This window comes from Rousettus aegyptiacus, unplaced genomic scaffold, assembly GCF_014176215.1.
Source record: "Rousettus aegyptiacus isolate mRouAeg1 unplaced genomic scaffold, mRouAeg1.p scaffold_m13_p_3, whole genome shotgun sequence".
Classification (NCBI taxonomy): domain Eukaryota; kingdom Metazoa; phylum Chordata; class Mammalia; order Chiroptera; family Pteropodidae; genus Rousettus; species Rousettus aegyptiacus.
This window is the reverse complement of record NW_023416306.1, coordinates 49,703,191-49,720,454: the sequence shown is the minus strand read 5'-3', so window position 1 is coordinate 49,720,454 and position 17,264 is coordinate 49,703,191. Positions and strand designations below refer to the sequence as shown.

Here is a 17,264-nt window from a genome sequence, read left to right as displayed (position 1 = left end):
ATGTATACTCCCTTAATTATCTATAAAAAACTAGAGGATTCTTAACAATTAATTCAACATGCTTTCTTCATCTGTAACACATAGCCAGAAATGTCAGTACCTTGCATATTTGAGATGTGTACTGCAGAAGTTTTTTATGATCTATCCGGTCTTTATGCTTTTGAAGATAGTCTCGTAAACTTCCATATGGTAAATATTCCATAATTAATCTTAGGTTACGCCGGCCTTTTAACATACAAATGAAAACAGAATATTTTACCATGCCATATTTTACTGATGAAATATTAGAAAACAACCATATATAAATGACTTAAAGGCATAAAAAAATCTGAGTCTAAGAAGACAAAACTTTGATTATAAGTTAAAGATGATACTGTAGTTAAGAACACAGGCTTTCCAAATAAAATCTTTAAAAAGAAGCGTTAAAAATAGTTATGTCTTAGTCTTTTGCAACCCTTTATGCAAACCGGAATAAGCTAATGAGAAAACTTCCTTTCTCCTCGTCTTATATTGAACAGAAAGGATCTAATTTTAAAAAATTGTAAAAAAAATCTGAGCAATGACAATTTCTTTCTTTAAAAATGAAGTTCATTTGGTCAGCTTAAGCAAGAATGATAATCACCATCCTCAGTGAAGAAAATGATCAACTAACTAGCCAAGGACTTTCTGTAGTTACAGCCCACCACCATTGCCAAGCACAATCTCCAGTCTTCTCTCTGGTCACTGGTACATTATAAGTCCAGATCCTGAGGCAGTATATGTTTCTATTAACTAAGATGCCAAAGACATACTTGAGTTCAATACAGGTTTCAATGGGCAACATACCAGCACTGTAGCACACTCCCTTGTACTTTACAATGTTGTCATGCTGTAGAGATTTAAGGATTTCAATTTCCCTTTCAAAATCTCTGAGGTGCTCTTCAGTACTGTGCTGAAGCTTTTTCACAGCCACCACCTCCCCAGTATTGTCTTGTAGAGGGTCATACCGGCACATCTCCACACTCCCAAAATTACCCTAAACAACACAGAACATTAGGTAGAAATCTTAACTTTTCTACATAAATACTGACAAATTCTAATTACATAAGCAATTCTAATAGCTAGAATTGACAGACATCTCTAAGCTTACATTAGGCAACTTTCAGAACAAAAAAAGGAAATAATATTTCAATAGGTGGGTAGTAAATCTATATATTTAATTTCTTCAAAAGGAATTACAAGCTGAAATATAAACAACTACGAAAAGCATTTAAACACAAATTATGAACATTATTAAGACAACCTAAGGGACATGCCAGGGAATTTTTAAATTTCTATCACTAACTTCCAGGAAGAACTGTCCTTCTTCACAATATACCCTTTGCCATCATTGTCAATGAGCTGGATGGAGTATGGGTCTGTTATGGACTGAATACATATACCCCCAAAATTCACATGATAAAGCTGTAACTCCCAATGTGGATGTATTTGGAGACACGGCCTGTGAAGAGGCAATAAAGGACAACTGAGGTCATAAGGGTCAGGCTTTAATATGATAAGGTTGAGACCTTTATAAGAAGAGGAAGAAACATCAGAGCTCTCTGGCACATGAGGACATAGCTAGAAGGTGGTCATATGCAAGCCAAGAAGAGAGCCCTCACCAGCAACCAAACCCTACCAGAACCTTGATCTTGGACTTTCCAGCCTCCAAAAGCATGAGAAATGAACGTCTGTTGTTTAAGCCACCATCTATAATATTTTGTTATGGCAGCCTGAGCAGGCTAATACAAGATATAATTTATTTGCTCAAGAAAGTAAATTTTTAGCCTCTAAAGATATTCCTACTTTTTTTACAAAAAGGTCAGTCTTTAAAGAAATCTATTTTCTTTTTATTTAAGACTTATTATCTATATAGAATTTATAAGTTGATATAATGCATTTAAAATTAACCTTTGGGCATTTATTAAATTAGTGTATTTTGGATATTATTGCATTCTTAAAGAATAGAACAATGTACTCCCTGAGGTGCAAGATTCTAAGTAACTATATTTCCAGTTATATATTTGAAGTAAATTAAAAAAAAATCTAGACCATATGAAAGCTCAAGTTAAATCTAATTACGTAGACCACATAATAAGTGATGAGATGGCACTCTTGAGATTAGGTTATAAAAAGACTATGGCTTTCGCCTTGGGTGTTTGCTCTTAGCTGCCATGTTCAGAGGCCTGTGGAGAGGCCTATGTAAATGAGCTTGGAAGCAGACATTCTGAGGTCTCTCAATAGCTACATGAATGAGCTTGGAAGTAAATATTCCCCTAGTTAGTCAAGCCTTCATATGAGACTGCAAAGTCTGGCTGACACCTACTAAGTTGCTTCCAGAACCCTGACTCACCAAAACCAGGTAATAATAAATGGCTGTTGTTTTTATTTGTTAAGTTTTAAGGTAATCTGTTATAGAACAATAGATAACACCCAAATACGTAGACCATTTTTTGCCATTGCTACGCTCCTTGAAACATTCCTGAGAAAATTTTACAAACATAGAACAGCAGCAAAATATTAATATAACTAAGCCAACACTTTATATAAATTCCCAAAGATGGATCAGAATATTTAGCTTAGATTCAAGGCCTAAGTGAGGCCTTCGTAATGCACCCATGCCAAATTCAATTCATAAGATCACAGGGTACAAAACTCTATACTAGCAAACCTAGGGGAAGAAAGAGAGCTTACCACTATAAGTGCACCTGCCTTTCCTGGTATTCCTTCAAACTTGTAGGCTCAGCATGTCTGTGACCTTTTAGCAAACAGTTTCTGAGCATAGTCTAGTCAACAACATCTAGACTCTGAACAATCAGATTATTTCTCAGGTGACTGAACAAGTGAGTAGAAAGGCTTAATTATTCTTTTCTCTATTTCATAACCATAATGCCCTCTGCCAAGAAAAAGCCAAATCAATTAGGAAAATACTGCATAATTTATCATCCTTTTGAAGATGTTCAATACACATATATGTTAAAGGTTCTGAGAAGTTCTTCAGTAAAGATAGCTGTTTATTTAACAGCACTTCTCCAACATGACAACTAAACTTTTTTTCCATACACATTCCTTAAAATTTTGTGAAATTTAACTTTAGAGAATTTCTAGAGCCTTTTTATACTAAATAAAATGTTCTATGATTACACTTTAACTATTCAAAAAACTTCTGACACCTTACCTTGCCCAGTTGCTGCAGAAATTTCAAGTGTCTCTCTTCAAACTGTGTAGGGTCTCGGTCTTCAAAAGCACCAGAAAACCCCAGGGCACCTATCCTCATATTTGGTAACATGTCATTTTCTGTTAATAGTTCATAATCTGCAGAAACACAGAATATTACAACCAGAAGCTGGCAAATACATTCTCTGGGTTAAACTGATATGTTTTCAAGCTGACCAAAATTGGAATGAGTTAGAAATACTAAATACAAATTAATACAGGGCAACTCTTATAATTTAGATTATATTAATAGAAGCCTTTAATTACTACTTATAATATGACAGGCTTTCAAAAAAGATTTTTGTAAAGAATAAATGATCACCTTCCGAAATAGGCAGTTTTAGTATTTATAAAGTAAGATTGTATTCTGACTTTACAAAGAATGGCAGGAAGCATTGGAGTGAGGGTCAGACACATGCATATTTGGTTACATATTTTAAAAGAAAGGACAAACAAAAACAAATCTACTTTATGTTTAGAAAAGCAATTATGAAATGCATGAAAACTAGTTTTTTAAAAAAGAATTGTTTTTAAAAAGTCAAATAAGACAAATAAACTTCTATAGTATACTACTCATTAACTGGCAAACTAAAATTAGGTTACTGAAGGAGAAAAAGCCTTTTTAGAAAATAAAAAGACTACTTAATCAAGGAGACTAGAATACGTATAAAGTAGGAAAATTCATATGAACATATGAAATTAAGAAGGTCTAAAAGACATCAAGAACTTCTTAGAAGGGATTACAAAATTAGTAAAGATTTATTAAATACAATAAAAAAGATAGCTGGAGAATCAGTAAGATTGCTCTATTGATACCTACCTGGAGTAAACAAACTATTAAGATCTCGTATAATGGCTCTGAAAGAAGGTCTAAAATCTGGTTCATAATCCATACAATTATTAATAAGATTTGCTAATTCTGTCCACTTTGGTGCAGGAAGCTGGTGCCTATCTTCATAAAACTGTAGTTTCTATAAGTAAAGAATCACACATTGAGAATAAATTGTATAATGCTATATCAACCTTCTTTTTAACTTTAGATGGGCTAAAAAATATAAAATCATGTGAAGTTAATGTCAAGGATTATAGAGTAATTCCAACTCCGCAATCTGTATAAACTTACTCTTTGAGAATCCAAAGCACTGAGAGGCTTATCTCCTCCACTGCAGATTTCCCACAAAGTGGTACCAAAACTCCATTTGTCTGTTGCCAAGTTTAGAATTTTAGGATTTTCAATGCATTCAGGTGGTACCCATGGTATTCTCTCTTGAAGAACTTTTAAATGATAGGAACAAAGTATGGTTAAATAGTTCTTACAAGTAAACAATTCTTTTATATGCAAATCATTTTCAAATGATATGTTTGGGGGGTGGTGTGTGCACATGCAAGTGCATGAACATGCTTTAGAGCTAGAATGGACCTTTGAGATCATCTAATTCAATATTTCAGCTTTAACAATGCCAACATTGAAATACATAAAGAATGAAAAATTTGCTCAAAGGCATACAATTTGTTAGTAGCACAAAGAGAATTAGAATCCTGTACAATAAAACCTCGATCAACTCAAATTCTTTTCATTAAATCTCAGTGTCTTTCTACCCCTTCCTATTAGTTCTACATTCAAAAAAAAAATATTTTCCATAAAATTTTTCCTAAAATTACTTCTTGATATATATATATTTTTTACTTCTTTACAATGTGTAAGAGGTAAAGGTAAAGTAAGCATCATTCCAAGCAGTTCTCATGATTCAAGATTCAAGAGCAGTGGCAGTTCTAATTTGTAGATGAAAAAATGAAGACCAACAGGCAGTGGATAACCAAGATATTCTGGGTACGGAATTAATATACATAGGTTCTGCTAAGATCATGGAATTTCCCAAGTAAAGTTTCTGTGGTCTTTGACCTCATCGGAAAAATGGTATTCAATGAAGGAGGGAGCACTTTAACCCTACCTTCTAGTATAGAAATAGATAGGTGGATAGGTAGAAAAGTAGGTAAGTAGGTAGGTAGGTAGGTAGGTAGGTGGGTAGGTAGATAGGTAGATGGATAAGATATCTAAAATGTACCAAAATGTACCTTTTGTAAAAATGAAGGATAATCTGTTGCACCTTTTGGTACATTCTGGTAAAGCGATGTGAATATTTTTGCTGTATAAGTAAACAGGTGCCTTTTTCTTTCACCATATGAATACATTTTCTCTTTCTTCACCTTCCATTCCAAATGGTAAAATTTCACTGAGCACCAAATCTAAGATTCTATAACTTTTTCTGCTCTACTTTCTCTGTCTTTACTGTCAGATAAGCCATCAAATTATGTACTATTGGCTCAAATAGGATACCATACATCGATGCACAAAAGTTGATCAATTTTGATTCTAAATTTGGAACATTCAATTAGAGAAGTTAGCTAAGACAATGAAATACAAATGCAACATTATTTGGACCAAAAGAACACCTCTCAACTATCTGACTAAAATTTTCATTTTAATTAACTATGTTAAACAGGTTAAGAAACACAAGTTTTTTTTGTTTGTTTTTTAAAAAAAGCTTTTAATCAGAATTAGCTGATGGAAATAAGGTCTCAAACTAGATAAACATATCTTCTCATTTAGTGACTAAGGAAAGAAAAATGTAGAAGAATTATATTAAAAACTTCACTTTAAAAATAAATAAAACCTGATCTTCCATACATAATTAGGATTAAAACTGCTTTGAAAAATTATTTTATAGTCCCTATAAGAAAGGAGAAATGGACAGAGACTAGGATATAACTATAACAATTTAGATTGCTAAAAACTGTGCATAAATATTATTAATCAAGAATGCATCAATAAAATAGCTTGAGAAAAATTAACAACATTTTTTTATGCTGCTCTCCAAGTAAAGCTCAATAAAGTTAAATTCAATCCTTGCAGAACTTACTGTCCTTTGGCAAAACTGTAATACTAATGCCGGGATCACTAAGTTTGATGAAAGGAGGATTTCCTGTCTTCCTGTCTTCTTCTCTGATAAGTAGAATATTTTTGGCGCACACATTCCCATGAATAAGGATTTTTTCTTCCTATTAAAGTTAAATGCACATACATTCAAATATCAGTCCATAAATATATGACCTCTTAAGACGTCCAAGGCCCCAAAATGGATTTAAGGAAGAAAAATTGGAAAGACATTAATTTGGAAGCATGCTTTGAGATAATAAAAGGAAATTTATGACAACAATGTACTTCCTGTTTTACATTTGAAATACCACAATGATCAATACTCATGATAAAACTACATTAAAACTATCCAATGTGACTTCACTTTCTAAAACTGAGATTTTAAGTAGCATCTATTTCTAGGTGGTGGCTGACAGAAATACTCTTTCTGTTCAGCAGCTGATTATAGGTGCATTCTGAGGGGCCTGATCATTGGCTGGCCCTCTAATATTCTTCTTCTCCAGCAGTATTGCTTTTTTATTAGGCATAATTTCTAATTGCCCATAAACAACCTAACAAGGGACATCCTACAGGGATTTTCTGCTATCCATAGTTAGCACAATGTGTTTCTATATGTTTCTAAACCCAAGAGACACAAACTACCGATTGGCTATCAGCAACTCAAAGAGACTGATGGAATGACAAAACTTGTAAAGGGATTTTACATAAATAAATGTATGCCTAAAATAATACCTTTCATCAACTAACAGAAATTATTCTAAATGACTCAGCATCCCTTTACCTATTTATTTCTGGTTCCCAGATCAAGATCTTTCTACATTGCTCCAAAAGCTGAAACAAATTCTGATAAAAGGATATACTAATTACTTACTAGAAAATGCATGGCCCATGCCAATTGTTTAGCCACTTCAAGTTTCCATAATATATTGATAGAATTTTTATTCTTTTTCAAATATGTGTCTAATGATCCAAATTTCACAAACTCCTGAACCAGAATATCTGCATTAAAATATAATAATAATAAGGATCAAGTACACACACAATAAAAAATATATAATTTAAAACTTCCATAAATATGTTTATAGTTATATGTGGGCATTATAAAAAGAAGTTAAACTGCATAAAACTCAACTAATTTAAAGAAAGCTTAACAGCTATATATCATTTTATTTTAGGGTTTGATTTTATTCACAACAGTGAGAAGTAGGAATAGAAACAATTTTATATATACAATATTATACATAGTTGTTATATAGTAATATATAACATAATATGCATTATAATGTTATATAAGGTTATTATATATTTACATATATATGAAATTATATGTAATATAACATTATATACACACACACATATAAACAGAATATTAACCCATAGAATATTATTAGTGAATTATGGCTGTTTTGAAATAAAAATTTCTCAGTTAATTTTTCTAAATGAAACTATTTAGACATTCAAAACTTCCCAGAATTCTTCTTCTATACAAAAAAATTAATAGCAACATCGATTCTGCTGGAAACATAAAGGAGTTCGAATTGCAACCATCCTTTAATTTAAGCTGCAAAAAATTAGTGCTTTTTATTACTTTATCTTTAAAACTATTTTAAAAATACTATTAAGATATATTTTTGCCAGAGAAACAAGTGTTTGCTCCTAAAAACAGTAGTGACTGCCTTTAAGACACAGATAAAAATTCCCAATGTCATTAGGATTGACCAAGTTCCTGAAAGCCAAGACTGTTTCTACATAAAGGCATGTTATTTAATAAAGTAATTAACTGGGTTTAGAGTTTATTTATAGTCATCTAGTAATAATTTGTAATACTGTAAGCTTAAGGTCCCAATTTCAAACTTGAATTTATTAAGGTCATTCTGTTGTTTCTAAAGTATAAATGAGAAAAGATTTTGGTTTTCAAAGTTAAAAGATGGAAAATTAAGGTGAAATAAAAACCACAAAAAATTCAAATAAATATTTTAAGCATGGTATCATGGTAGATACTTTTAAAGAAATTCTGACAGACTCTCACATTGTCATTCGTGTTAGTTGATGGCCCAGTAAATAATTAAGTGCCTATACTTCATACATGCCTATGTTTCTTATATTTGGTTTAAAATGCATATTGTAGATCTAAATTCAAATTGTGATTTTGCTTTATCCAATATTAAAATTACTTTTCATTTGGTATAACAACTGTTAGTGTCAAAAGTTGCCTTTGGGCCTTGCTGGGTAACAAAACAAATTAAAGGTTTGCTTCCCATAGTTAATTTAGAGAACAATCTACATTAAATAATTACGAATTGACATATGTTACCCCAATACGTTTAATTTAAAAAAAAAAAATGACTGCAGGTAATTTATTTTGGGGCAAGTGCCAAAAAAAAAAAAAAAAAAAAGAAAGAAAAAGAAAAATCCAGGAGGGACAACAAACAGGAGCTTAATAAGACGTTTTTATGCAGCATTTAACACCTACTATGTTTCAAAGATAATCAGATTGTCATTATGTCCCATTATTTTATGTGTCATAAAAGAAAAAAAATGCCAATTAAACTGACATGCCATTGATTATATCACGCTTCCCAATTTCAAATATTTTTAAGTGTGAAAAAAGTGCACCATAGAATCAGTGAAATAAGTAAAAAAGCAAGTGTAAGAATTGGGATTATGTGCTCTAAAGACACTGTTTTCAAACTCTGTAAGGAAGTATAGTCTTTTTTTTCCCAAATGAAAAGTGATGAGAAAAATCAATAAATAAAAGAGATAAATACAGAACCACTCTGGTTGGTGGTGAGTGGGCAGAATTCTCCATGAACTACTGCATTTGATTTATTCTCATTTCATTATCCCTCTGAGATATCTGAGAGAAACTTCCAGAGAACAGATATGAAAACCACTGCCTTTGAAAAGACTTCCCATTTTCAAATATATATGAATGTGTTATTTAATCCATATTACTAATGGAAATGAAGAATTACATTGAAATTTTCTGAATATAAACTTTGTGAGTTTTTATGAACAGTCTAAATATACACATAGAATATATCCAATATCGACATCCAATCATTTCTGTCAGTTTCATTAAAAATTCAGTCTATAATTTTATGCTTCATTTTATAATTGCAAATAAATGTGTACTATTTTGAGATGGCCAGTTATTCCAATGTTATGCTGAACCAGTCATAATTAATATTGTTATGGTAAACATAAAAGATTATAAGACATTTGTTTACTATAATACTCTACTGTTTTAGCATTTTAACATAAGACATTAACTGCTGTTTGCAGTTTAATTTCATTCATTGGTTTTTTTTTTTTAAGAAGACATAATTAAAAAGTTCTACAATGTTTTTGGTTTCAACAATATTTAATTTGTTAAATTATGGTTTATGTTGATACCTAACTATAATTCTGAAATTGAATTTTCTATATAAACAAAAATGGATGTTCTGAGAAAGGTATAACATTAACATAAGGAAGCCAAACTTTACTTACTCTCCTCTCCACAGACACATACTCCATAATTTAAAACCAGATGCTTGTGAGAAAGCTGGCTCATCATACTTGCTGCTTCAAAGAAAGACTAAGAAAAAAGAAAACCATACAAAAAATGCAAAAGTATTACTATTTGTGTCTATAAGTATTCATAGTTCAGAAAGATGCTTTTAGCCATAAGAGAAATACACTTTCTCCTATTCTCAGCAAAACTACAGATAAGGCTACAAAGTGCTTTGGTCCCCTTATAATGAACTCACAACTGCAATCAACCTTACTTAATGCTAGAGTTCATTCTGAGGAAACCCCTGAAAAAGTCTGGAATAAGGAGACAGCAAAGAGAGCAACAGTGGTACAGGGCAACATGAATGATGAAGAGAAACATGGCACCTAGAGTAGAGAACAGTACTAACAGAGGTAGATACCAGAGACAGAAATATGAGACTGCAGTAAGTGGATGGGAGTTCAGATAACACTTCCTAAGTAATAAAGAATGACCTCTGTGCAGATAAAATATCATGATAACCATGTCGAGAAATTTGCACGGTATTAACTCTAACTCAACTTAACTTTGACTAGAACTGCTGGCTATGGTTGTTGAGGATCATAATCACCAATACTGTGGTGTCCTGGATTAGAAAAACTCTTTGGCTTGTATGTTTCACATCATCTTTCACTAACATCCTTTAAGAAATTGTAATGCTTGTTATGTCATGTTTGGTGATGGCTTGTTAGGCTAAGGACCCTAGCAACTGGCAGCTGGATTTTTGTGGTCTAGTACCTCAGGATGATGCCTGGAGGCATCCATATTTCTCCTAGAATGTTTCTAAGTACAGTGCCTTTCAAACTTTTTTAAGTAGATGAAATTGTGGAAGAAACCTGTGGAACCTATACAGCTCTAAGAAGCCAAATTTCAAAACCACTGCCTTGGTATATGCAGAAATGTAATAATACCTATAACGTGATGCAAAAAGTAATTAGTTTGGAAAGGTTATTAGAAAAATACTCCGTAATTTTCTATAGCCCCATCAGAAGGTATTCTCAGAAAGATCCTGTTGTATACATATGAAATCAAATCTTTTTTTTTTTTTTTTTTTTACAGTAGAAAAGAAAAGTTTTATTAGAAGGGAAAGTATACTTCTAGACATGGAAGTAGGCCTGAGCAAGAGAAGCATGGCTCAAAAGGCATCAAATCTTTAAATATAATACATTACATTAAATTCACAAAGAACATACATACCTCTGAATAGTTTCTATGTGCTTTATCCAGGACTTTTAAAAGGACTTCTGTTTCATGCAGTTGACCATAGTCTCCCACTTCTCTTCTTACACCTTTAAAAATTTTTGTGAAAGTGCCTTGGCCAAGGCTTTCATTCTTTAGAAGAAAAAAGGGAAAGAAAAGGATGAGTGAAAATGGAGCAAGATGTGGGAATTAGGAAATACATTCAATGACAAAGAGCTTTTAAAACATCCATTAGCGAATATTTTCCTTACAAACTAAACTCATATTTGAGATTCCAAATTATATTCTGCTTCCTTACAGAGTAATAGAAGACAAAAAACAAGGATTAATAAAGTGTATTTTAGTTCCACTTTGTTCTAAAATCCTCTGAATTAGCTATAATTATCACTTTTTTTAATAATAGTGTCTGTTTACCTACATTTACTTATGTGTGAATCTTTCGTTTGCCTTCCCTAATAGTGCAGTAGAAAGGCAGCACACTATGGTCTGTGGATGCAGAATATCTGACTTGTTCCTTATTACTACCTTTTAGTGATAAGACCTTATACAGGCAATTTAATCTCTTTGTGCTGCAGTTACCTTGGTTTCTTCATCTGAGGGATGGGGATAATAACTATTTTTCCATAGGACTGTTATGAACAATAAATGAATAAATACATGAAAGCACTTAGTAAATGCTCAATAATTAGCTATCAATACTAATACTAATATTTCCTGCATATCCTTACAGAATAATTGTTGAAAGCCTGCACTCTGAAGCAGCGCTGCCTGTGTTCAAACTGAAGCTCTACTACTATTAGTTTTCTAATATTAAGTTACCTGGAGACTCTTTGCTTACTATTATTCACATGAGGATTCATGTCTTTATAAGTCTTGATAATTCAATCTACTGCCTCTTTATGGAACTCAGACATCAGTTGGTCCTTCTCATTCTACTCTCCATGTCCCTTAATCTCTCTTTCACAATTTCCATTTCTTTCTCCCTATCTGCTGCATCTGAAAAATTTTTAGATATACCTTCCAAGTCACTAATTCTCTCTTCCACTATAAGTAATCAGCTTCCTAACCTTCCCATTTTGTTTTAATGTCAATGAATGTATTTTTCTTCCTCTACTTTCTTTCTCTAAATCTTTTTGGTCTTTTTAAATAATGTCCTGTTTTTATCTCCATGTTTTCAACTCCTTTTATATATTTAAATATGTATATGTATTTTATAATCTCTATCTGAAGAGTCTGTTATATGAAGTACTTGAAGGTCTATTTTGGTATTTGTTGGTCTGCTGACTCTCTCTTACTTTTGGATTATTTCCCCATATGCTTTAAATTTTTCAATTAAAAGCTCATGTTTGCAGGCATTTCATCTGTGGAATCCTAGGTGACCTAGATTAAGAGTATGTTCTTTCACAAATATTTTGTTTCTGCTTCTGCCAAGCACCACAGGGTATTACTAGGGGAGTACCACTTTTTATTTTAATCAATTGGTACAGGGTTTCTCAGTCTATGTAGGTGGTATAAAGAAACCCGAACTCAAAATCTTATGATTACAAATTCTCAGGAGAGATTTATTTTCTTAACTAAGAGCCCAACTAAAACAGACAACACTCCTATTCTTTTGCTAGTGGGTTAATTTTTCACAATCCACATATTGTTTTATTGAGGATGTATTTACTTGAGGGTCCTGGCTTTATTCAGAGATGGCATTACTTTTGACTCCTAGCCTTGTGTAGACCTTAATACTTGACCCTTCTTTCTATTATTTTTAGACCTTAATCTACTTGATTAGAGACTAAACCCAACCACCCTACATCATTCTATAGCCAAAACATCAGCTCTTACGTACCACTGTGTTTACAGTTCCTTCTTTATTTTTAACCACTTGAATTTCCCTTACTTTCTCTAGAACTTGAAAATTAAGATATAGTCTTCCATAGAAGACTTTTAATTTTCAATTTAAGATTTCTAAAGAAATATTTTAAATATCCTGAAAAGAGAATAAATTCCCTTCTTAAAAGAATTAATTTTGCTAATTTCTAACTCAAATTTGGTATCATATTCTCACAAGAAATAAAAATATTTAAATTGCAATAAAATTTTGACAATATACATCATAATAAAATAGCTCCAAATGTCACATGAATGTAAATAGGGTAGGACATTAAAAAAAAGCTGTTATTTTAAAATGACAAAAAAAGACAATAATCAGTATCTAATGACTTACAAATATCAAATCTTCATTTCTAATTTTGTGAAAAACCATTTGGTTCACATTATTATGCCTCAGTAATGTTGGTGAGGTTGGTACATCAGAAATACCATTGGTTCTAAAGACTAGAAGGTTTGATTTATCTGTAAAAGAAAATAAAAGAAATAATTATATATATGTGTGTACACACACACACACATTTATAAAATCAAAACCAAATATGGTAGATATAAACTACTCCAAATGAGTAAAATGTGTTCTATACGTAAGAAAAGCTTAACAACTTACTATATTTTTTTCATTGAAAATAATTTTAGAAGTTTATTCATTAAATTTTAATGTATTCTAACTATTTCAAACACTCAAAATTATAACCACTTCCTTAATATAAATTTTCAGGAATTTTAATAATTTTTAATAAGTCTATTATTTCAAGAGATTCCCAACTTCACTATTTTAACTTTAAAAGTACAGAAATTTAGATTCTAAAAAGTATGAATGTTTTTACTTAGAACATATTACAATTAGATAGTAAGGTCTTTCTTTTAGTTAAATAAATGACTTATATCAAGCAATTATTATTTTAAAATACCATTTTAGAATGATGGAACTTCAAGTCACTCCTAGACAATCCACACCAAACTGAACAATTCTATTTGAGGATCCTTGTATAACAGAATGATACAAATTAATTTGTTTTGGGAGTAACTTCTTTCATATTTCTTTTGAAGTCAATATCCTGACAATACCACTCACCATATATATAATTTATTACCAGTATTTTAAAAATAACTAGAAAATTATTTTACCTTTTGGCTTTGGGGGACAGCATTTCGTAAACTGGAAAATTATATTGTCTGAGCGAACAGTTTCCATCTGGTAGCAATTCAAAAGATCTTTAAGATTACTGAAGTTCTTCTTAGTCCCGCTTAGGTTGTATTCTCCATTTTCATTTTTTGTAATCAAACAATGCTTATATTCAATGACATTTTCTCGCTATATAAGTTTAATTACAAAAAGAGGGAGGGAAAATCATGATGGACAATTCTAGTGATTGTGAAAAAATGGATCTCAAAAAAATAACCAACAGAACATTTAGACATTTGAACCACGAATCCTAATGCAGTATCAGTTTAGGGTGATACAGGTGCTTGATTCCTCAAAAAAGAATCTAATTACATTTATACAGCTTACAGAAACAGCTTAAGAGTTCACTTTATTAAAAATATATAATATGATAATTAACAATAATAATACCATCCTTAACACCTTTCCTTCCATCATTTATAAAATGAAGTCTAAAACTAATTTAGCGTATAAGGTCTTCCTTGAGCTGGCTTCCGCTTCCAACTCTAATCTCAACTTCTGCTATTCCAAACGTACAGCCTATGTTCTAGCTATATTTAGTGACTAAAATTTCAAGCAAACACACTATTTCATGCCTTGATAAATGTAATGTTATCTCTCTGCCTATGAATATACATCTCCTTCTGAGCAATGAACTTTTACTCATTTCTTAAAACTCAGTTCGAGTACCACTCTGTGTGAGGTCCTCACTAACAATTCATACCCCATTCCACAAGTAAAGGTAATTAATTACCCATTCCACTGTGCCATTACTGTATTTGTATATTGTCTCTAATATGGTGATTTTAATATTTTTCAATTTTTCAATGTTTGTTTTCTATGATGTACCATGAACTTGTTCATTCATCTTTTTTTTTTTTTTGAGCTGTTTCTTATAAGTATATTTAACCCACTTAAAACCATTCATACACAATCAACTAAATTGACTTCAAGGTCAATTTCAAGTTCTTCCTACTCCAAAAGATCTTTCTTAATAATTGCAACCCTTTCTGTTACTGTCTATATTTGCCTACACTGAATAATTACAATGCTCAAACTAGAATTTTTTAGCTATACTTTATTTTTTTCCAAAAGATAAATGTCTTTAAGTAGGCAATATATCTATACTCCGTGATACATAGCCCTCACATTAGGCTGGGCAAATAAACATAAAAAATATACATATTTTGATTTGCTAATTGAATATAATGAACTGTTATCTATTATACTAAGAAGATATTGTGAAATTAAAATAGATTTTAAATTAAAATAGTATTTAACAATGTTAAAGTTATGAAGTAACCTACCTTCTGTTTTTATGGACAGTTAATTTACATATGCTAAATATAAGATGGCTGCAGTTTATAATGTCACATAATTGAATAACAAAATCCTTTCTTTATTTTTAAAAAGCAAGATAAATTTTGGAAGCAGCTTAATGTTTCTCAAGATTTATACCATAAAACTGCCTTATAAGTGATAGTATTTTTTTAGATAACTTTGAAGAGTAAACAACCTTAGATGAGATCCAAAATAATACTAACAGTGAGGTTTCATTGTAGTTTTACACTTAAAACATACATTGCAGATCCTTATTTTTAATATTGGAGAACCACTAGTTAAAAGTGCAATACTGTTTATGTCTATGTTATTGCCATATTTCACACTAATCTAGTAAACATTACTAGTAAAAGGAAAGTTTGCTTCTGATTTATTTTGTTCTACATGTTTTGGTAAAGATTTCCATTTTTGTGAAAAAAGAGACAACGCAGTCTGATACAATTGTAACAACCAAACATCAAAAAATAAAATAAAATACAAACAAGAAAAACAAATACAAACAAGAAAAACATTATAAATTATTTTTTATTTTTAAAAAAATAAGTCCTAGGAATTATATCTTATTTATTATATATGCAGAATCCCTAAAGTAAATATTATTATGCTAGTTATCATATCCTGAGCTATAATTCAGAGTATTAAAAAAGAAATGTGGTAGATAAACATGAAGGTGAAATTATAAGGACTAACGATATTACCATTATTTAATGTGACATACCTACCTCTACAGCAAAAGTCAAAAAATATTTATTAAAGTCCTTAGGATTGCATCGAAGTACATAGAGTCCAGTCTGATTACCTGCTTTCTTCAGTTTACTGATGGCAAAATCCATTCTAAAGAAAGAAGTAATGTGAAAGATAACAGCAAGATGTCATCTAAAAGATCAAAAGTCAAATCTAAAACTTAGAATTTTTAGAAGTATCCTCTACTTTATAGGTTTATCAAAAATTTTGTTAAGGAAAAATGTTAAAAGTACCAAACTATTTTGCAATAAGTTTAAACCAACTCAAGAGGCAATTATATTGTTTTAAAAACAAATAAAATAAATTTTGTATATTTGGACATACAAAACAACAAAGAACAATTCCTTCATTTGAATTTTCTGTCTCTGATTACAAATTTAGTATTTTAAAAACCATGCTCACTCTCCTAAAATTTCATTTAACTATGCAGACAATATATCATAAACACTTATGTCTCTTCTACCAAAGCAATTTCTAATATAAAAATTTTTGTTTTTAAATATTTAATATAATAAAGTCTAATAGAAGATCCATGGCAAAGACCAGTGACAAAGATTACTGATTTTGAAAATTTGCTACACGTTTTATTGAAATCACACATCTTAAAAGGCAAAATACAATATACATGAAAACATAACATACCTAGGCAACGAAATGTCAAACTTATATAAGTTAGAAGTATTATAAATTGGGATAAATATGGTAAATTATCCTAAATAATTCTAATTATTATTTAATCCAATAATAAATAGATCTGTTACAAAAAACTACTTCGGTTATTTTTTCCTAAACTCCTAAACCTATGAATATCACTGTTGTGTAAAAACTTCTTTGTAAATATCTCAATTACTTCAATAATTTACTTCAAAAGTCTATATTACTCACGAAATTGGGCCATGACAGTTGCTTTGTATATTTTCAAGCACCGTTGGAGGTGCTACTTCTTTACAGAGGTAATGATGTGCATCTGCAGTTAGTCTATAATATCCATCAATTAATGACACAAAAGACAAAGCTTCTCTTAATGAGTTAAGTTCAACTTCCTAAATGGAGAAAAGAAAAAGAAACAATAAGTATCATTTCAAAAGTCTGCTGCATGTTACCTATTAAAAATTCTTTTCACTCCATGTCATTAGATCTATTTTCCTAAACTAATTTTCTTCCTAATTGATCAAATGTCTTTTTATGGCCCCCAATTCCTCAATTTGAATTACAAATTCTTG

The 17,264-nt window shown here is 30.9% G+C and overlaps 1 protein-coding gene across 1 annotated transcript in view; it reads right to left on the bottom strand.

The window, feature by feature from the left end:
- Positions 1-17,264, bottom strand: part of JAK2 (Janus kinase 2) — an 84,588-nt gene that overhangs the window by 12,235 nt on the left and 55,089 nt on the right. Inside the window, exons 9-21 of the mRNA XM_016138353.2 lie at positions 16,927-17,084; positions 16,020-16,131; positions 13,920-14,106; positions 13,126-13,253; positions 10,905-11,039; positions 9,665-9,752; positions 7,044-7,171; positions 6,156-6,294; positions 4,358-4,509; positions 4,055-4,205; positions 3,197-3,333; positions 826-1,015; positions 101-225 (exon numbers count right to left, since the gene is read on the bottom strand). Coding sequence (XP_015993839.2) covers positions 101-225; positions 826-1,015; positions 3,197-3,333; positions 4,055-4,205; positions 4,358-4,509; positions 6,156-6,294; positions 7,044-7,171; positions 9,665-9,752; positions 10,905-11,039; positions 13,126-13,253; positions 13,920-14,106; positions 16,020-16,131; positions 16,927-17,084 — 1,830 coding nt within the window. The remainder of the gene's footprint in view (positions 1-100; positions 226-825; positions 1,016-3,196; positions 3,334-4,054; positions 4,206-4,357; positions 4,510-6,155; positions 6,295-7,043; positions 7,172-9,664; positions 9,753-10,904; positions 11,040-13,125; positions 13,254-13,919; positions 14,107-16,019; positions 16,132-16,926; positions 17,085-17,264) is intronic.